At 47.7% G+C, this 22,406-nt stretch overlaps 1 protein-coding gene across 1 annotated transcript in view; it reads right to left on the bottom strand.

The window, feature by feature from the left end:
• LOC102451819 (prosaposin) overlaps positions 1–22,406 on the bottom strand; it is a 52,717-nt gene that overhangs the window by 11,172 nt on the left and 19,139 nt on the right. Inside the window, exons 2-10 of the mRNA XM_075934951.2 lie at positions 12,860–12,990; positions 11,252–11,326; positions 10,715–10,840; positions 9,444–9,638; positions 7,809–7,952; positions 6,833–6,889; positions 1,018–1,131; positions 794–886; positions 257–440 (exon numbers count right to left, since the gene is read on the bottom strand). Of these exons, the coding sequence (XP_075791066.2) occupies positions 257–440; positions 794–886; positions 1,018–1,131; positions 6,833–6,889; positions 7,809–7,952; positions 9,444–9,638; positions 10,715–10,840; positions 11,252–11,326; positions 12,860–12,990 (1,119 nt within the window). The remainder of the gene's footprint in view (positions 1–256; positions 441–793; positions 887–1,017; positions 1,132–6,832; positions 6,890–7,808; positions 7,953–9,443; positions 9,639–10,714; positions 10,841–11,251; positions 11,327–12,859; positions 12,991–22,406) is intronic.

Below are 22,406 nucleotides of genomic sequence, written 5' to 3'. Positions count from 1 at the left end.
GGGAGGGGCGCTAGCTCCGCATCTCCCTGGTCTGCTGGGGGGAAGCGCCCCCAGCGCCGCCGGAGGCATCGACAGTGGGGGAGGCACCCTGCACTAGCTGCACCCCCCCCCAGTTCGTAACTAGGGGTCCGACTTAAGTCGTCGGACTGACGTAACACGGGGACTGCCTGTAGTATTGTAAAAATCTCTACAGGTGAATCTGATCACACATTACCCAGGTATGTTTTACACTCAGTACTGGTCATCCAGTCCTTACCTTCATGAGAAGGCTTGTGGCTTGTGCAGCATTTCAGCAGGATGCATACAGATTCGGGAGTAGTTGCCTCCAACAACATGTCAATAACAGCTTTGCCATAGGTATCCACAAAGTCCTTACACTGGTCTTTGATACTTTGAGGGAACACGGAGCAGAGCTTCTCTATTCCATACACAATTTCCTCCTGGAATGAGAGAGTAGGAGTCATGGAGAGAAGGGAAAAAATATATCCATGGAATCAATCCCATTGTATTCATTTGGGTCACTAATCCCCTCTGCTGCCCTATACGCCAGCAGTAGGGCGATGATGATGATGATGGACCCCCTTGGCAGGAGGGACAGAGATCTCATTGTTCCAGTATCTTGAGGAACCCGCAGAGTACTACTACACCAGTTACCACATATCAACTCTCCCTCCACCCCTATAACACCAGTAGTATATGTGCCAAGGAGCTGCATCATCCCAGCAAGTACTTAGTACAAGTTCTCTTTCAAAACATCACAGTACAAGAGCTGTGCTTTGGATCAGCACCACACCTCTGTTTTGTTGCTCTCCAGCAGACTCGTCACCTCTTTCACCACCATCTCACATATATCGCAGACAGACGTTTCCGATTGCACCAGGTTTTTCTGCATTTGAGTATAAAGCAACATTTATAGAAGATTATTATGACAGTTTGCATGCAGCCATGTAATTTTACTTCATTCAGCTCAAAGAGCCTGCTCCTTTTACAACAAAACAGAAAGCGGTCCCATCATACCTCTGCAGGCTCCATTTTCACTTTAGGCACCACTTTTGCAGGCACCAGGGTCTGCATGGGCACAGATTTCAGGGAAGTGCAGAATCCAATCATGGCACAGATATCCTTTGGTAGCTGAAGAGAGAGATACAAATCAGCTGAAGACAGAACTTAGAATAGAATCTGTGTAGAAACTCTTAACCTCACGGACTCCATAAAAATGGAAAGAAAAAACAGGCTGAACTGAAAACAACTAGGAACTTGAAAAAAGTGCAAGAAGATTGTTTTCAAATGCAAGTATAGTGGAAGGAAACTAAAGTTTTGACCATCACAGTTATAAACAGGACAAACTGATCAGGTTTTGTAATTTTTAATCCAAAACTAGTATGGATTTAGTACTAGTTCTTAGGCATTTTCAAATGACCAACCCTTAAAAGACATGTATCTTCAAAGCTAATATGACCACAAGAGAGGGAGCACAAGTTATCTGAGCTTTATAGAGCTTGTGGCAGATCTAAAAAAGGCTGGGCAGTCCAAGATTAACTGATATCCGGGAAATCAATTATTCACTGGTTGCCATGTCATGTGATTAATTCTGTAAATGAAGTGTTGACATGAAGAGCTGCTTCCAATAAAATCACTCAGGCAGTGATTATATATTATCCCTGCAGCAGTAGAGAGCTTAGCCCATGCTTCTCTATATTATCAAAAAATGCAAAAAATAAATAAGATAGGCAGAAACCAGTTATTTGTACACAAGACTCTGGGCTTTGAGTATCTTCAAGATTTATACTATGTTACTAATCACAACACAGAGGAAGGAGCAAACCAATTAAAGCTAGTAACGTAAACATGTAATCATCAAATAAATTATAAACTGTGTAGCAGATAGGATTTTAACCAGGGATGTGGGGGGATCCCAGCTGTTGCCTGTATTCAGAGCATCCCAGTGTGCCTGGGGTATTGGCAGCTGGCCCAATGTGGAGTTGACAGCCTGGACCCTGGGCAGAGTTTAATCATTAAGGAAAACCAATAAGCATCAAGCAGATCGGTTAAGTGGTTACACTTTTACATCTCCAATAGACGTAAAAGCTCTCAATCTTAAGCAAGCATGGTTCTTGCATTGAATCCTCCCCTGTGGTACAGGAACAATTCTGCTACAGCTCTTTGCAATGGTACAACTATTCCGGCTCAGCAGTCCCAACCATGGTGAACGGATTATAGCTCTCTGCTCTAATCTTGCTGCAGCACCGAGCAGCAAAGATATTCAGGGGCACACCAACAATTTAAAGATAAAATTCAGACAGGGGAGTGACTTTGTTACAGCAATATTAAGTGTCCATTGTACTTGTAACAGAGTAGAGAAAACAACATCTCTTCTATTTTGTACATTTTATAACACAACCTCCCATTTCTGTTGATGCTTCACAAAGCAATAAAGGACAGTTTTTCTTTAGACTGACTAAATTTCAAGAACAGAGTTTACTTGATTCAGTGACCTCTGTGCTCAGAGTAATACTTTTTTTTTTTGGGGGGGGGGGGGGAGAAAGATAGCAAGACTGGAACTATTGTATCCATAGCTTGACCCACTACAAGCAATGAACTATAAATATACACCAGAATGGAGAGCTTACTGTAAAAAGGGACTGCATTCTTTTCCACCTATCCTCTTTGTGGGCATTTCCCACATACCTGGAATCCTGAAGGAATGATTTATGAAAGGCTAGGACAGAGCAGTGAGATGAGAGGCTCAAGTCCAAGAATGAACTGGGTTGAAATTCCTAAAGACTAGTTTATTCTCTGAAATAAGACATTTCCTGCCTCACTCTTCTCCCAAGGTAGGCCTACTATGGTTTGCTCCATCCTGTGTAGGGTTAATATAGCTTAGGGAAAGGTAAGAAAACTTTAGTAGGACTCAGGACCATACAACAGGCAGTTCTAGAGCACTTATAGCCATAAGTGTGTTTTAAGATGCCATCAAAGTGTGTTAGAAACAGATAAAAAATATTTCCCCTCTTTAGAAGTGGAGATTTTTAGATGCTTAAATCTGTGCAGACACCACCTCTACAGAGTCTTGAGTCCTTTGAAGCTGGTGGTACCACTAAAATATTTTTTTAAAACCACCGCTAGTGCCAGACACATGAGACAGGGAACAACTGTTCCAAAAGGATTCCTCATACCAACTACAGGCAGTCCCCGGGTTACGTACAAGATAGGGACTGTAGGTTTGTTCTTAAGTTGAATCTGTATGTAAGTCGGAACTGGCCAGTTCTGACTTACATACAGAATCAACTTAAGAACCCCAGGCGTCCCCAAGTCAGCTGCTGCTGAAACTGATCAGCAGCTGATTCCAGGAAGCCCGGGGCAGAGCAACTCTGCCTGGGGCTTCCTGTAGTCAGCGCTGGTCAGTTTCAGCAGAAGCTGACTTGGGGACACCTGGGGCAGAGCAGCTGGGGTGCTACTGGACCAACCCAGCAGCACCCCATCTGCTCTGCCCCAGACGTCCTGATTCAGCCGCTGCTGAAACTGACCAGCAGCGGCTGAATCAGGACCTGGGGCAGAGCAGCTGGGGTGCTGCCGGGTTGGTCCAGTAGTGCCCACGGGCGCTGCAGGACCAATCGGCAGCGCCCCAGCTGCTCTGCCCCAGAGTCCAAAACAAAAGCCTGGTCTGCTGGGGGGGGGAGCACACTAGCTGCGCCCCCTCCCCCCAGCAGACCAGGGACACGGGGAGCAGAGCCGCAGCGGCAGCGGGGTGCCGCGCCTCTGAGGCTTTGCTCTGGCAAAGCCTCTGAGGCGCGGGACCCCCCGCGGCTGCGGCTTCAGTCAGGGTGCCTGTGGTCTGCTGGGGACCGTCCCCAGCAGACCACAGGCACCGGGACCCAAGCGGCAGCAGCGGGCGGGTTACTGCGCTTCTGAGGCTTTGCCAGAGCAAAGCCTCAGAAGCGCGGGAACCCCCGCTGCTGCCGCTCCAGTCTGGATGCCTGTGGTCTGCTGGGGACCGTCCCCAGCAGACCACAGGCACCCGGACTGAAGCCGCAGCCGCGGGGGGTCTCGCGCCTCTGAGGCTTTGCCAGCGCTGGCAAAGCCTCAGAGGCGCGGGACCCCCCCGCGGCTGCGGCTTCAGTCCGGGTGCCTGTGGTCTGCTGGGGACCGTCCCCAGCAGACCACAGGCACCGGGTCTCATGCGGCAGCAGCGGGGGTTCCCGCGCTTCTGAGGCTTTGCTCTGGCAAAGCCTCAGAAGCGCAGGAACCCGCCCGCTGCTGCCGCTTGGGTCCCGGTGCCTGTGGTCTGCTGGGGACGGTCCCCAGCAGACCACAGGCACCGGCACCCAAGTGGCAGCAGCGGCGGTTCCCGCGCTTCTGAGGCTTTGCCCTGGCAAAGCCTCAGAAGCGCGGGAACCCGCCCGGTGCCCCTGGTCTGCTGGAGACGGTCTCCAGCAGACCAGGGGCACCGGAGCAGCTTACGAACGGGGCTTTCTCGCCCCGACTTCCGGGGCGAGAAAGCTCCGTTCGTAAGTGCGGATCCGACATAAGTCGGATCCGCGTAAGTCGGGGACTGCCTGTAAATGAAAACTGAAAGCACTTATAACAGCATAGTATACAAAGCGAGAGAGTTTTGTTTCCAAATAGTTTGCCAAAAACGTATCTTCAGCACAATGGCTAGCAGAAAAAGCAGTCTAGTTAGATGTGGTCAGACTCATTTTACATGTCAAATTGCCCTCTTCCCCCCACTACACAGACACACGGCCTCTTAAGTAGTAATAGAAAGGGAGCTGAAGTGTTTTCCCATCGCCATCCTCTAGAACATGAAACAAGCTTCAGGCAATGGAGGTTTACCGCTTCTATGGAACAATTTTTCTATCCCAAAAGACTTCCATGCATAGGTAGAAGCAATACCTCAAACAGATGGCATCACTTTAGACTACACAGATTCAGGTCAGCCAGGCACTGACTTTAGCTCCCTGGTTCATGCACTATAATAAGCATTCCAAGGTATTAATGCTACAGCAGCATCACATACATGCAACATGCCCTTGTTGTAACATGACAGACACAAGGTCTCCCAGGATTTTTCTAAATAGAAATCTAAGAGGCACTGAAAGGGCAGAAATATGAATGCCCCCTGTATCTTCTTCCCATACTTTGGAGGTCTACCACTGCCTTGAGCTATAAAGGTTATTCTAGCAGAAAGCCTGTCACAGCGCTGACTTCATCTTAGAGCTCAAGGCCTTGAGAGTAAAACCAGACACTGATTAGAGACAGCATCAAAATGTTCCCATACCTTCACCTGTACCCTTGAAAAGTAATCTGGTCCACTAGTGGTTCCATCATTAGGCTGAAATCTTAATGAAGAGCTGATACTGAGAGCAGGAACCGGACCTATTCATTGCACATCTTTCCTCTTTTTCACCCCACCCCCAAACATCCCTTGTATCTGTCAAAGCTGACTGCAGTCACACACCATGTACACAACTAATTAGCAAGAGGTGAACTACAACCCTATAAGCTAAAAAGCAAAGCACCCCCACAGGCAAATTTCTCACATACCTGGTCCTGCTGTTGATAGAGGAGATTGGAGAAAGAGAGAGAGAAAAAGAAATTGAAGACATAATAGTTTGATTAAGGGAAAACATGTCAAGCAGTTGAATTGCATGGACTGATTTTACAAAAATCTTGCTAGTGCCTCTGCCTCTATGCGCGAGGTAGGCAGTGCAAGGATGACACTTCACTTACCTAAATACTCCCTCCAGAAAAGCTTGTAGTGTATTAGAAATTTTTCAAGCTATGACACTGATAAAGCACCCTGGGAAGGACTACAGACAAAGTTTGAACACTGCTCAGAGCAAACCAGAATGTTAAATGTGTTCATGTTCCAATTCTGAAGTATAGCTAAGACTCAATTGTTAAAATTGAAAGTCTCAAGCCAACTTTACTTGGAATGAACATTCTAATTCTTTCTTGCATAAAATGTGCCTTTAACTTCTGTAAGCCATTTGTAACTGACAGACTCCCAAACAGGAGGCTCACAATGTATTGTCATATATTGTTCAAGCCTTTCAGACAAACTAGCACAATTTAAGTAAGGTTAAAAAGAGTTAGCACGTCTATTGCTTAGAACAAGTGTTCAAATCAGTCATGGGCTCTATTCACAGATCTACCCCGCCAACGAATGTGTCACTTTGGACACATCCCAATGTCTCAGTTCTTCTATTTTAAAATTAGAGATCACAATGCTTACCAGTCTTTGTAAAGTGCTTTGCAATCCCTGGATAAAGAAGTGCTATTTGGGTGGTTGCAAACAAAATTTATGCATTTTTGTATACAACATTTGTATCAACAGAATTATAATTCTCTCTCTACTACATACACCCCAAACTCAGGTGCATTAGAACTTCTTCTGATAAAGCTTACTACTCTCAGGATGTGATGCATTTATTTATTCAACCAGGTTTTGTTACCATAGCAGCCCCTGGGAAGGTCCAGCTCTGGTATATGTGAGGAGTATTTTTGGCATAAAGGTGAAAAAAAGAAGTAGCCAGGTTCAAGAGAATATACACAGTGGAAGATTTAAAAGCCATTTATTACATGCAACAAAGATGTCCAGGTACTCTCAGAATGACTGTGACAGATACATAGAGGAAACAGCTATAGAATGAATTCATTCTTTAGTCACAAACTTGATTAAAGAACCAAGACTTTAGCTATGAAGTTTAGTCTGGAGTCTTCATGACTTTTAAAAGGTTCAGGATACGAACACTCTCCAGACTACATTAAGAGGAAGCTACACATAGTAAAGAAATCATAGCAAAAGGCGGTTTAGGTCATATGATCTTACCATGTGCATCATCATCTGAATAGCCAAGTCTGAATACTGGGAGATGTAGTCCTTACACTGTGGGACAGAAATACAATCCAGTAAACAAATAAAATCATTTTACCCATACAAACTTATTAATGCCACGTTATGGTGAGATTACATACATCTTGGAAAATTCAAAGTGAGGTTTGCCACAATGAATTTGTTCCCCAGCATATGTAGTATTTTGCAACATATTATACAGTTTCTTGGAAGGTAACTGCAAGTAAACAATGTGGTATTTTGTCACAGTCAAACAAATTTCTTGATTTGTGCACATCATGTGCTCCCTGCCATTCCATTTTGTTGGTTTTAATATATTTTTCATTCATTAAATATCACCTTACCTCAGCTGGTAATTGCTATTAACTCTGAGATTACTTGCCACTATTCTTTGGGCTTTTTAAAATGTTACGATGCTTACATTAGAGAGAAGATTTCATTTTGGGAGATGGAAGGAGGGTGGCTTTTTTGGATCAGAAAGATTATAGTTTGTAAGCATTGGGACAACAAGGTTGAGCCACACCTAACCTTGTTTCTACCAAATATAAATCTCATGTAAGAGCTTTTACAGAGACCATTTCATGTCTCCAACACGCTCATCGGCTAATCCTAATGCTTACATGCAGCACCTCTCCCCCACCGTCAGAGGCAGACGGGATCTGGTAAATGCGGGGTGCCCGCTTTTAAGCCAGTTCCCTGCACAGGCCAGTTCTCGCAGAGCTGCCTGCCCTGTCTCCCTGCTGCTGCCTCCCACAGAGATAGCAACACTGGGAGAGGGAGGGGAAAGAAACTGGCTCCCCACAAGCACTGGTTCCCGCCTACCTCTCCCCCCACATGTGAACTCAACTGCTGAAATTTACAGGGGTCACACATTTACAAAAATAAATGCATTTTCACATCCCTTATCTCCACTACTGACATTTCCCTTAATCAACACAGGTTGCTTTGTTACCAGTTGAGCTGTGCCCGGTCCCAAGCGTTCACACTCCTCCTTGGCATGAGCAATTAAGGAAGTCACAAAAGATGAGTTTGTCCTTACAGCTTCCTGAACATCAGTGATTAGCTGAACACAGTCTTTGCACACATCCCCAGTCCCCTGAAATGGGAGAAAAGGAAAATACTATATTGGCAGATGTCCCCACACAGCAAGATCTAGACTTGCGCTGCTGCTGTCAATTACCACTTCTATGGTAAGAACTTCATAAAACCAAGAGTTCTCCTAATACACTTCAGCTAATGGAGTAGCTCACAGGAACAGAATGTCGCCATCACTAGAGCGGTCAGCAGGTGTCCAAACTATTTGCTATCCACACAAGAAGGAGCTCCATTCCTTGCTCAGGAGAGGAGCCTTTTGATAGTCATAGGCCATTATACTTCAGGCCCTTCCAGTCTGTCCCCTTCAGCATGACGCCCCAGTCTACTCCCTATGCAACACATCTTATTCTTTCCCTGCATGCCAGTTCTTGTTGCCTTGCAGAAGAGGAAGTAACCTGAGTCCAATGCTAAGGCATCAGCAGGGAGATTTTTTCCCTGGGGTCTCAGTAATCTTAATTTCAGGGCTATTGCCCCAGTGGCCCCTGCAAACACTTGCAGGAAAAATCCTTCTCAGACCCGGCAGCATGCTCAGGACAGACAGAATTTTCAGCAAATTTAGTTGTTAAATTCTAGATAGTCTCTACTGAGCATTGCAAATTTACCATCTTTTTCAGAGGCTTGTAAATTGGCCAAATCTGTGTACTTTTTCACCATAAGAGCAAAAAGCACTTCCCTGCCAAATTTCAAGCCCACAGGCTGAAGTGAAGAGAGGTACAGGTCAGACCTCCGTGGTCTGGCACCCTCAAGACTGGAGTAGTCCCAAACCACGAAATTTTCCGGATCAGGGAAATTCAAGGCTCCTCACCTGGCTGTAGGTTCTGCTCCTAGCTAGGGCTGCCCTCCTTGCTGCCTGTCCCACTGCCTCCAGCCCCCACCATGCCAGCCCCATACAGGGCTACACTTCTGAACCTGGCCAACTGGGGCTCTGGTCCAGTAGTATCAGGGGCCCTGCCGGACCACAGATGTTGCTGGACCAGAGAGAGTCTTAGATTTTAGAAGTTCAAATCTATACTAAAATTTCACTAACAATAAATTTTGTTTCTTTAAAATGGACAAAATATTTCGCCTTCATCCCATTCTCTGAAAGAGCTGAACCACTTTTGCTGAAGCTTTCAAATAACAGTTCTGCCTGACGCTGGCATCTAGCTTGAGAAGAGTTTTACCTGAAAGCTAAAATTTGGCAAAGTTATAAGCAACTAGAAAAAGCAGAATCCTATATTAGAAAAAACATCAGGCAACCCTAATTATAGGTAGCATCGTTACATTGGACTATAATCAATATTGTATAACCAGCACAACAGCTATTTCACCCTCAAATGTATAAACAGAATTAATTTGTAATGCAGCATCCACTTAAAGGCACGTTGGCTTTCCAAACTTCTAAAGTTGCCTGTTAACCCAAATCATCACCTCTATTGATGAAGACCACTGTGATACTTGAAAAGGAACACAATTATGTTTACTGTGCCCAGAGATAATATTGCATCCTTACCTGAGACTCCTGCTTGGGCTTGTCTTGAGGGTAAAGAAGAAGAGGCACATTAGCCATGAAGGGAGATGCCACTTCTGAGAAGTCCAGCTCAGGTATCTTATTTGACTGGAGCTGTTTCTGAAGTTTCATTGCAGCAAGATGCTTCTGAAGGGATTGGCACAAGGAGAGGGCACTGCACACCACCTCGGGATTATCCTGAGAGAGAAAAAAAACAAACACAAAGCACTAGTCTGATGCCATATTCAATCCCAGAGGAATAATATGCATATACATACACCTCAAAAGTGAGCAAAAATTCACTGCAAGAAAGTGATTTAGGATTTAAAACTATTAATGGTTTCCTTGCAATCCCTAATCCGCACCTTTGTGAAATGAAAACTCTTCCATTGGATTTATATTGCAACATTGTATAAGCAAGTGAACCAGTGGTCCCCAACGCGGCGCCCGCCGGGCCATTTCTGAGCACCCGCCAATTGATCAGGGCTGGCCCCACCCCCAGGTATGCGGCGCATGGGCGGAGCCAGCCCCTGGGTACATTGGTGGCACCGGCCCCGGGCACGCAGCACATGGTCAGTGCCGGCCCTGGGCGCGCAGCGGTTAGGCAGGCCCACCCCCGGGTGCGCGGTGCGAGGTCTGTGCCGGCCCCGGGCGCGCCGCACAGGGCGTGTGGCGCATGGGCACTGCCAGCTCCTGGGCACATGACACAGGCGCTGGCTCCGGGCACACAGCGCATGGGCAGTGGCGGCCCCGCCCCGGGCGCGCAGCATATGGGCAGCCCCACCCCTGGGCGTACAGCACAGTTGCGGCGCCAGCCCCAGGAGTGCAGTGCATGGGTGGCGCCAGCTCAGGGCACGCAGCATATGGGCGGCTCTGCCCTCGGGCACCTGGCAGTCCCAAAAGATTAGGGACCACTGAAGTGAACAAATCTTTTGTGGCTGCAATTTCTATCATGGTATTAACCCATTTTAGATCAAAGACATTTCAGGACATCAGGAACATTTATACTCCCAGGAGTAGGGAAATTATGAGGTTAGGACAAAATTTAAGAACCGGAAGATTTGGATGTGGGAGGTTCAAAGATAAGATTTGAACAGACACCATTTCAACTGGTTTTCATTTATTATATTGACTTCTGTCTGCGTATTAGGGGAGTTACTAAATCTGATCTTATCTCCTGTAAAGATTAAATCCATCCAACAGAGACAAGACTCGAGGACAGGACATAGTTTTTCAATGTAAAGGTTTTCAAAAACTGTTTACAGTCAACTCACCAACTCTTCTTTGATCAGGTCCATGACAACTGGTAGGTAGGCATCCACAATATCCTTGCACTCAGACACTAGGCCTTGGTCCGGAAGGAACTCACATACCTTCTCCATATAAGAACGGATCTCACCCTATGAGATGAGAGGAGGCTTATTGGCTGAGTTCATGTGTGCAACGGCAGAGAGGTGTGTTCATTCTCAGAGAAGACTACACACCATCTGGAAACCCTGGAACTCTGAAGTGGGTTGAGGTATGATGGTGGAAGCCTTTGCTCTCCAATAGTGATGTTACTAGGTAGATAACTGGGTAAATGTGTAACCGCTGAAAAGTCTGGGCTTATCGGTTAACCATTTACATGGTTAAACGTTCACATCCCTACTCTCCAATACCAGATCTACTCCGAGATGCCATTGTAGACAATGGCTGCACTAAGGTTTTCAAACACTAGTTTTTAAAGGCGTTAAGCCACATTTGGAGATCGCTCCCACTCCCTGTTGCATTACCACTACTACAATGAAGCCACATAGCGCTCTTAAACTTACCTCTGTGCTATTGTCCTTCAAGACATTCCCAGCCACTGTTACAACCTCTTTACATAAGTCACATGGGATGCTTTTCTGAAGGAAAAAAAAAAAGTGTAAAGAAGAGTTACTTGAGAGGGACCTAAAGGTTAGCAAATATACTAAGTTTTCTGTGCACATTGCATTTTTTAAGCTTTGTGCTTTATCGCCCCTCTTCCAAAAAAATAATCTGACAGTCCAATTCTCTTCCTATTTGAGTCCAAAATCAAGGCCATTTCAAAAGGTCTCAAGTTCCAGTTTCTAGAATAAACTGATGTCAGCCACAAAACCAACATGTGTGCTATTGCTTTGCTTTCTTTCACACATCTACTGCAGTAAGAAATTTCACTAATACAACATGTTTTCTCTCATATTACTGAGAATTTGCTTTTGATCTGATCATCTTAGGAGGGACTTTCCTGTTCCATCTTCCCCTTAAAGACATTTGGACTGGAGACTGGTTTTTGACTGCTTGATTTAGGAATTAGGTTGAAAACCTGCAACAAATTGATTTTCAGGCTGTGCGCTGAGTAGGAGAAATAAGATCCGTGCAAAAACTGTAGTCCAAAACTAGTGAGAATCGAACAGAGATATCTTCCCATAGCCATTTTTTTTTTTAAATCGAGCTAAAACACTGCCTCTGTAGGAATGGTATTCAATTAGTTTTTGGTCCTGTCTGTAACAAAAAGTAAAATTAGGAATGGGAACAGATAGTGTAGTAAAACTAGACTCCCAGCTAGGTATCTTCCAAACACAATTCCCAATGCATAACATTAGCTATATTAAGACATACTTCCTCAAGCACATGGATTTGGGAAGTGTACCGACTGAGCTATTATGGAGATGAAAGCCATTACCATAATATAAGATTCCATAGGAAATGTGTTTAGCTTTAGGAAACACTTCAGGCATTTATACAAGTTACACGTGCTTTACTTATTTTTCCACTTCTATGCCTTCAAATTTAGTAATAGAGATGTAGCCGTGTTAGTCTAGTCTAGCTGAAACAAACTGTGGAAGAAAATACATATGGTCATGCCTATTTTCTTCCACAATTTGATCTGAGGAAGTGGGTCTGGCCCACGAAAGCTCATCACCTAATAAACCATCTTGTTAGTCTTTAAAGTGCTACATAGTCCTGTTTTTTGTTTCAAATTTAGTATAGCTCAATGTGATCTCTACAAGTAAAATGGATGTTAGACACAAGCATTGAATTTATAGGATTCACTCCTGGAAGCATAAGAGAAATAAGTTTACATAGCTTATTTGGTCTCTGTCCAGGATGTAAGATGGATTATTTTCCGCTCCCTGTTGCCAAACAACAACGGTAATTGGACTGACAGATAGAAGTGAGAGTGCTCTTCCTTTCTCTATATAGCTTGCATAAGACAATCCTATTTCTAGGAACTGAGTTAACACGTTGTGGCCAAGTCTTTGATGAGACAGTAAACACTGAATATCTATAAAAAGTGAGATTCAAATTATACCTTCCACCTCCAAGTCCGACTAAAGCTTCAGAAACAGTTAAGCAGCACATGAAAATACAGATGAACTGAATAGTAGAGCAGCAAGTGACACAATTATACTCACCACAGAAGGCTTGTTCCAGACAGTTTGCTGACAGTGTTTCACCGCTCCACACTGCGATGCAGTTCGCAAATTCTGACACCATATCTCAGGACCCTTCACGCAGTCCTCCCATAAGAGGGGGCTTGCCACAGCTGTTTGGAGAAGTTTTTGAAAGTTACACACCTGAAAGGCTCTGTACCCTCAGTAAATACAGGTTGGACCTCCCTGGCTGGCACTTTCAGGACCGGACTAGTCCCAAATGAGGGATTTTTCCAGGTCAGGGGAAGTGATTTCAGGCCACTAGCCTCCCCTTTTCCCCCTCTTCTGCCACTGGGCTTCCTGGCTCTCCCCATAGCCCAGCTGAGCAGCATGCCAGCTCTCGGCCCCTCCCTAGCCCAGCTGAGCTGTGTGCCAGGTCTTGGTGCCCACCCCCCAGCTGACCCGCATACTGGCTCTCGCAGCTCAACTGAGCCACACACCCATTCCCGGCTTCCCCTCAGAGCTCAACTGAGCCACATGTCAGATCCTGGGTCCCCACCCCCCGTGCAGCACGCCCAGACTCTGATCCTGGAACATCCATGGACATGCCAGATGTTGCAGGACAAGAGAATCTAAGATTTTAGAGGTGCAACCTGTAGCTACTCCACATAATCCCTCCTTCTGTAGAGAGAGGGAAGCAAAATAAAGATAATGAATTTCAAAGGCGGCAGACTTGAGCAAATTCAGAGAGTTGGCAAATAAGATCCCATGAGAAGTCTAGAGGCAAAACAACTGAAGACAGCTGTCTCCTTGAAAAACTGCCATTAAGGCGAAGAGTAAACTATTCCACTCTGTAGGAAATACGGATGTAAAACCTCATTTAATTGGCTGGCTAAACATCTTGTTTAACCCCCACCTCACACTGCAGGCAAAGGCTGAACCAGCTGGGATGCTCTTCCATACCAGTTTTCCACATCTAATGTTTTTCAAATCTAATTCACGTTTTCCTTAAGGTAAGGTAGCAGGGGAAATAAAGCAGCCTAGTGGGAACACTAGGTTTCTGAAGTACCACACAATTTAGAATGCTGGTTCTATAAACTCTTAATCTGATTACATATTAAGCATTCAAGGCTGTTTATGCATTAGAACTTAATATTTCTTGCGTTTTGGAAATATGGGCAGTGATGGGTAGTACTGTGTATTCCAGTGCTTAACCAGAGTGCCTGCAGATCAGGAATCTGCAATCTTTTGTTCTATTTATTTTAAGGGACACCCGCACCTATGACATCCAAAAACATGTGGCGGTGTTGCCAACCAATGTGTGTTTGCGGCCCACGGTGCAGTTTGGGTTTACGCGGGGCTCAACATGCGGCCCGCAGGTGGGATCCTTTGAACATGGTCTCCACTGGGAACACACTCCACAACAGCGAGGCGTCTCCCAGGTGAGGTGAACACTGAAAGATGCAAGCATATGGGCTGGCTGGAACAGACGGGTACAGGGTGCCAGCATTTCAAGTCCCCAGGGAAGAGGTACCAGGAGCACCAGGGCATTGTGGGAAGTGATGGCTGCTTAGTCTTGTGGGCAGAGTCTGAGGTGCTGAGTGGCTCACACTGGCCACATTTGGGTCTGCCTCAGTCCCGCACGAAGCGACAGACTCACGCGTGGGACGTCAGCCCTGGTAGGAATCCAGGACGGAGATCGCAGGCATGTGCACTTTTTTGCCTCTTGTGTCTGGCCTGACTCACCCAGCTCCCCGCAGATTGGATCACTCTGGCTTGGAAGCTTTTCTTTTTAGAGTAAAATCATTCCAAGAAACAAACAACCTGAAGCTTTGAGCTAGCAAAACACTGGTATACAATTTTCTTTTTAAGAAGAATTAAAAATGGCAACAAAGAAGAGACGCTTGTTGGATAAACACAGGGTTTTCAACCATATTAGGGAGACAGTATTTGCTTTTGCAGCGATAAAATGGAAAACCAATGTGTCGTCTTTTGTCAACGAGATTATCGCTGCATTAAAGAAAAACTTGCAATGGCACCATGAATCTTGTCACCCTGAGTTCAAACTCTTGTATCCATCTGACAGCAATTTAAAAAAAACTAAGATACGTTCCTTACTGCCCATCAGTGTGAAAGAAGCTATTTGCATATATATATTTACATATATATGCAACCACACTTAAGTTGCGGCCCTTGGCATGTACTGTATCATTGTGGCCCTCCGGGTTTCCAAAGTTGAGTAACCCTGCTCTAGGGAATCCCCTGATTGTCACTTGTTTTCAGGGATATATATGTATTCTGACGGGAAAGCAGTTCTCACAAGGGGGCAGTGTCAATCTATCCAACCTTTCCAAGTTCATTTGCCAAGGTTCCTGATTCATTTGCATAAACTCCATCTGGATTCATACTTTTAAAGCAGTGGTCACCAACCAGTAGATCGGGATCTATCAGAAGATCTTGGAGAGTCTGACTGGTAATCCTGACTGGTTTGATGTGGAAGCTAGCAAGTGCTGGCACTCCAGTTGCCTCTCCACCTACTGTCATGCTGCTCCTGCTCTCTGCCTTGGAGCTGCCCCCCTGGGAGCCGCCTGCTTGTTGTGCAGAGTGCGGGAGGGAGAAGAGGAAGGGTGCTGATGTCAGGATTACCTCCTCCCCCCATTCCTGCACCCCATCTTCACACAGTGAGAAGGGGATGGAAGGAGCATGGCAATGCAAATCTGTCACACACACTGTGTGCGCATCACTCACAAACACACACAGTCCTTCCCTCATCTCCAGACCCATCACATACATGGAAGCTTGTTACTACTTTTACTGCTTGCAAGTGGGTTATTTTTGGTTGTTGACACATCTGTGTAACTTTTGTTTCTCTCTCACTCTCTTAATTCTTTTGAGTAGTGCGTTCTAAAATGCCTAACCTGTTATGTGTGAAGTATTTATCCCTTTGGTAATTGTGCTCCTGGAAGTGGCTGGGATGTCCCTGCAGCCCTTACAAAGGCTGGGGAGGGGGTCTCCACATGGTATCCTTGCCTGAGGATACCACTCCTGCAGCTCACATTTATCAATAACTGTGGCCAGTAGAAGCTGTGGGGTCAGGGCCTGTAGATGAGGAGCAGCACATGGCACAGCTGTACATGCCAGCTGCTTTCAGGAGTGGTGCAGGGCCAGGTTAGGAGTAAGCCTGCCTTGGTTCTGCTGCTCCATCCCTGGGGCAGCTGGCTGGCCACTCCCAGGGTGGCTGGCAGGACTCAAGGAAATGCTGTATCCCCTAGGCCACTCCAGAACCCACCCCACACCTCCCTACCTTCAGAGGCTTTCCTAACATGGGAGTCAGGTCTATCCCTGAGCGAGCAGAAGGAATTGAACCCACCATCCTGCACTCCCCAGGTGAATCCCTGCCCCACCTCCCAGTTCACTGGAAATCCCACTTCACCTACCTACCTTCACAGTGGGTCCCTTATCCTGCCTTCCTAATGTGGGAGTCAGCTCCATCCCTGGGGCAGCCTGTGTTGACTATCTGGCCACTCCCAGGATAGGTAAGACTTGAACCCAGTACTCTGTGTTCCACAGGCAAATGCACTATCCCCAAGTCCACTCCAGAACTCAACCCACCTTCCTACCTTCAGCTGGTCCCTTATCCTGTGTTGGCTGTGAGGCTGCTCCCAGGGTGCACAGGACTCAAGCCCCCAACCCTGCGCTCCCCAGACAAGTGCCGTATTCCCAAGTCCACTCAAGAACCCATAGCACCTCCCTACCTTCAGCGGGTCCCTTGTCCTCAGTTGGATGTCTGGTCACTCCCAGGGTGGGTGGAGAGGGACTCAAGCCCACCACCCTGCGTTCCCCAGGCGAATGCTCTAGCTCCTAGTCCCCTCCAGAACCCATCCCGCCTTCAGAGGGTCCCTTATCCTGCTTTCCTAATGTGGGACCTAGATCCATCCCTGGGGCAGCCAATGTTGGCTGCCCAGCCCCTGTCTGAGTGTGTGGAGGGGGGTGGGATAGAGCTCACCACCCTGTGCTCCAGAGGCTGATGCCCTGTCTTCGAGTTCACAGGAGATTAAGTTTTGATTGGATAAAGTTTTGATTGGAATTTAGCTTTTGATTCATTAGTGGATAGTTATTACTTCTGTAGCTGAGATGACATGAGCTGAAGTTTTTTTTTCCTGTCTACTAATTAGTAAGGGGAGCTGTGCTTATTGTTGCCGAAGCCCACATGTGTATCTATCTGTTTGCAGTAGACTAACTGCCAAACTTCTATGGCAGTTTTAGACTACCTGGAATAATGGGCTATTAAAAGTCAGGGGCCAGGCCATATTCTCAACTACAGGCAGTCCCCGGATTACATACAAGATAGGGACCGTAGGTTTGTTCTTAAGTTGAATTTGTATGTAAGTCAGAACTGGCGTCCAGATTCAGCCGCTGCTGAAACTGACCAGCGGCTGACTACAGGAAGCCTGAGGCAGAGCTGCTCTGCCCCAGGCTTCCTGGAATCAGCCGCTGATCAGTTTCAGCAGCCTGGGGCAGAGCAGCTGGCGTGCTGCTGGGTTGGTCCAGTAGCGCCGAGGAGCGGCGCTGCAGGACCAACCCGGCAGCCCCCCAACTGCTCTACCCCAGGCGTCAGCGAGAAAAGCTGGTCTGCTGGGGGGGGGGGCGCACTAGCTGCGTCCCCCCCCCCCCCCCCGCCAGCAGACCAGGGAGACGCGGAGCGGCTTTTCTCGCCGCGGAGGATGCGGGCAGCGGGACCGTCGAGACGCGCCGCGGTACTGCCACCCGTGTCCTCCGCGGCGAGAAAAGCCACTCCGCGTCTCCCTGGTCTGCTGGGGGGGGCTCTAGCTGCGCATCTCCTTGGTCTGCTGGGGGGAAGCGCCCCCCATGCCGCCAGAGGTGGCAACAGTGGGGGAGGCACCCCGCACTAGCGGGGACCCCCCCCATTCGTAACTAGGGGTCCGACTTAAGTCGGACTGACGTAACCCGGGGACTGCCTGTAGTTGAACTATACTTTCAAATAAATTCAACCCTCTGCTAAATCTCCAGCCTTAGCTTTCCTCATAATGCTTTTATGAGCAGTCTGATGTTCCCTCATTAATTTATTACGAGTCAGGTTTAGCATAGTGTCCAATTACATCTGGATTTTTTTTTTAAGTCAGCCAGTAAAGTTAATTCAACTGCAAGATATATCTACTAGGAATAGATTTACTTAGAGACAATGTTAAGTATCTGATAATCTGGAGAGGAATTCCTCCCCTGCCCCTCACTTGTTAGTAGAAACCTTTGAGTTGACAGCTGCATTGGTAGAGGCATCAGGTCTTGGAACAGACTATATTGCAAGGCAATGGTTGATACTTGCTTGTGATGTTTTTGTGTTTGGAGGGCATTAGTACAAGGCAAAGAACTGCAACTGCTGCTAAAACAGCACTAGACAGACTTAGGTAAGGACTGAAGGCCCTTATTTAGGAGCATGACAACAAGACCGTGATATGTTATTTTACTAATTCTTCATTAGGATGTAGGTTTTGCAAGGAAGATGTTCAGGGGAGGGGGAAGGAGGGGTAAATGAAGATGGGTAGGAAACCAACATTTTAGAGTAGCCTGAGGTGCTATTAGATGGCATATTATGGCAACATCACCTTTTGAGAGGTTATAAAAGTTATTTTCTTTCATGTTCCTGACTTCCCAAACTTTGGCTGCCTCTATTATTGCCTAAACTGGGGTGGGGAAACTCAGGCCTGGATGCAGCCCTTGGCATGCCCATTAGCTGGCCCCTGAGGGTATATCTACACTGCAAAACTTTTTGGAAAAACTGCCATTTTTCAGAAAAAACTTCAGTTATGTCCACACTGCAATCGTGTTCTCAAAAAAAAAGGGGGGGGGTGGTTCTGACAGTGGTAAACCTCCTTCTACGAGGAAGACTGCCTTTTCCAAAAGAGCTCTTTCAGAAAAGGCATGTGGACGGAGAACAGAGTTTTCTTTCAAAAGAAGAGGCCTCTGAGAAATAACACGTGCCCTGGAGGCCACTCCGTCCAAAGTAATCAGAACGCTATAGTTCCGGGCACCCTGGACAAGGCTTGTGGCAGGAAGCTGGCATGGAGCAGCACCCTGACCGCACAGCTCTCCCTGGCACAAGACCCCCCAAAACCCCTTCAGGCCTCGGAGGGAGCATGACCAGGGCTCTGAGGGGTACCAAGTAGCGGGCACCCTCACGGTCTGAAGTGGAGATCCTGTCCCTCCTCAAGCTCTGTGTGTGTGTTTGGGGGAGAGGGGGAGAAGGAGGAGAGAAGGAAACTCTGCGCTAGATGCCGCAATATGGACATTTATGACCAAATGGCTGAGGCCCTGGCAGAGCAGGAACACCCACCCCGCACCTTAGAACAGGTCCAGGGTACTGTGAAGGAGCTCCACCATGGATTTGTGAGGGCCAGAGAGCGCAACTCACACTCCGGGGCAGGATCCCACACCTGCCCCTATTACGCAGAGCTGCACCAGATCCTGGGAGATGGGGATGCCCTCCTCCGCATCATCATCTCCTCCAGGCTGGAAATGCCCATTAGTGTCTGAAGGTCGCACAGGAGTGGGAGGAGGACGATGACAACAGGAGACCATAATGACACTATCTATGGGTAGCCATGAGCCTGGATATGTTGCAGGCATCCTCTGATGCCGGGGAGGGATCTTCAAGTGAGTGCTCTCAGTTGGACACTCAGGGAGGGGGAGTGTGAGCATTGCTCAGTGTGGACAGTGTGCTGCAGTCCATGCATGTGGAACCATGTGCCATGTTATTGTGTGCCACACTGACACAGCAGCCAGCCCCGGGCAGCCCCAGGCTCCTACATGTCTGGCCCAGGAAGGGGGAGGGAGAGAAGTGAGAGAAGAAATGGGACACCCCTCCCACCACATCTGGAAGCAGCCTAGCCACAAGGTCACATGCACAAGCCCAGACCCACTGAGGAGTGCCACACACTGCCCTGCCTGCATGGGTGAGGCAACACCTGCTCCAGCAGATAGCACTGTGAGGTGCAGGTGTGTGCATGGGCCCCAGGGACGGTTAGGCTGCTCCAGATTCTTCCACCACCCATAAGATTCCACTGCGGCCAGACACTTCCCTTGCCTGCTTGTCCATTGGAGGAGGTGAAGAGGGGAGCACACAACATGGTTCCTGTGCTCTTCAGAGCCCCTGTGAGATGGGGCCTACTGTATAGCCCACAAGGCCTTGCTCCTGGGATATTCCCCAGCTTCTGACCCAAGGACTGTTGCTCACTGCTCCCAGAGGAGGGCACAGCCTCAGGGACAGCATCTGCATGGATGACTGACCACTTCTCCCTCTTTTCTCCATAGCCAGACCAGCCAGGACTGAGGGGTGATCCACGACACTCAACCCAGCTGCCCAACCCAAAAGTGCACCAGAGTCCAGGAAGACCTAATGAGGAAGCATGTGAGAGTCCTGCATGACAAAGCAGACCCTGGTACAGGTGGTCTGGGAAGATGCAAAGTGGCAGACCCATATGTGAGACCAGCTTGTGCAGCAGGGAAATAATGTGTGCCATCATGCAGCAGATGGTGCACCCAGCTGCTTTCACTGCTCCTAACTACCATTCTCCTGCCCTCCTGGCTATGCCCATGCCCCCTTCCCAGCCATACCTGGCCTCATTCCAGCCTCTTCTCTCCTCCCCACTCACCCAACTGTAGTCCCAGAACCCACCCAACCCTAAGTTTGAAACGCTCCCCACATCTGAAGTAGGACATCCATTCAGCCACCATGCCCCACGCCACTCCCAGCCCTAAACCCTTCTCTCCCCCCCCCCCCCCGCTTTTTTTAAGATACATAAAGTTCATTCTGTAAACATTCGAACGGGTGTCTTTATTCAGAGTTCAGGAAAGGGAGGGATTATGGTAGGAAAGGGATATTGGAGCAAACTGGGGGAGGCCCTGGGGACCTCAAGAGAAACTCCCTCAGGGGCCCCCCCAGTGTGCACCCCAGCCTCATGGGCCTCGCAGATGGCAGCTGTTCATGGCTGCTCAAAAGGTCTCCTTGCAGCTGGCCTCTGCCCCCCCCACCCTAGGAGGAAGGTCTCCCACTTCCTTGCCACAATGTTGTGGAGGACACATGCCGAGACAACCGTGGGGATGCTGTACTCCCCCATGTTCAGGCAGGTCAGTGTCCAAGACAGAACATCAGAAATGGCTGCCCGTCGCAGGGAGCCATAGCCTGTAATACCTCTGAGGCTGGTATAGGGGGCTCTGTCTGTGAGGTGGAGTGTTTTCCATATAAGGGCATGTAAATTAATAATCTTCCCCTGCTCGCTCCACCCATTGCAGTAACAGATCAGCCAGTGAGCTGACTGGTGCTCAGGCCTGCTACTCCACCCACTGCAGCAAAAACCAACCTATGGGGTGATAAGTTCACAGGCAATAAAACAGGCAGGCAGCCCCTCTCTCACTGGGGATTCGCATTGAGTGAACGCCTGGCCTGATCACCCAGACGCCTTGCACCCCCCGCTCTTGAGTCTTACTGAGCGTACTCCGAGTTGGTCGACCCGAGTGGAGACAGTTTATGAGCGTGTGACCGGTACTTGTGTTCCTGCTGTCTCCAGAACTGGTATAACACCCCTTCCCCCCCACCATCATCCCTATCCTAATTGATTTTTTAGTTGTCCTTATTGCTTACCAAGTGACAGTGGCTAAAAAGTTACTAAGTTAGTTTATAAATAGTTGTGGTTTAGGTTTTTTACTGTTTCCTTGTATAAAGTTGTGTAAATAGTCAGCCCTATGGATAATACCAGTGTTAATTCAACTGTTCCTAACCCCTGGGCAGTTATTGGGAATTATTGTGATTTAGAAAAGCCTCAGGGAATTGTTTTGTGTTGTCTGGCAATCTGTTTAATTTTTATTCTGATGATTGTCTGGCGCCATCAAAATAAAATCAGTTTGTTCTTTTTGAAACCCCCAGTTGTGGTCTCATCCTTTCCGGCATCCCTTCGAACCTCGTGTATTACGGGGACTGACATGGCGTCACGAACAGGATGCCGGAACCCGGGAGACCATGACAACTCTGATAGTTGCCCCTGGGCTAAAACTGAGACCCCAGGTTCTGAGGAGGATCAGTTTAATCATTTGCAATACCACCTCCTCTGTACTCGACAGCGCGAAGGGGCCCCTAACACTTTTGACTGGGTCTGTGTCATAGGACACGGCCATGATTGTAGGACCTACACCATTCCTTTGGGGTTGAGCGATGTGGGCTGCTTGCTAACTTGCCATCCCACCTTCAGGGCCACCCCGGCCGATAATAGCCTTCAACCACGTCTCACTCAAGTGGGTGAGACAGCCCCTAATTCAAACCCTCTTAGCCTCTGGAAAGAGGTGAACAGGGTAATTAAACTCTGTGGGGTAGCCCCCTCCATCTTGGCCCCCGAGCCAAGAGCCCCACATGGATCACCTGCACACCACCTGTTAATAGGATTGGTCCAAAGGTTAAATGGGATAAAAAAGGTTAAAAAACTACGCCCCGATTCTTATAAATCAGAGGATGTTCTGGCTGCCATCTGCAATACCCTAGCAGCAGCCCTTGATAAAGTTACTGTCTACCATGGGGCCG

This window comes from Pelodiscus sinensis, chromosome 8, assembly GCF_052426305.1.
Source record: "Pelodiscus sinensis isolate ZL-2025 chromosome 8, ASM5242630v1, whole genome shotgun sequence".
Taxonomy (NCBI): Eukaryota; Metazoa; Chordata; order Testudines; family Trionychidae; genus Pelodiscus; species Pelodiscus sinensis.
The sequence above is the reverse complement of the archived record's forward strand: the minus strand, read 5'-3'. Positions and strand labels throughout refer to the sequence as shown.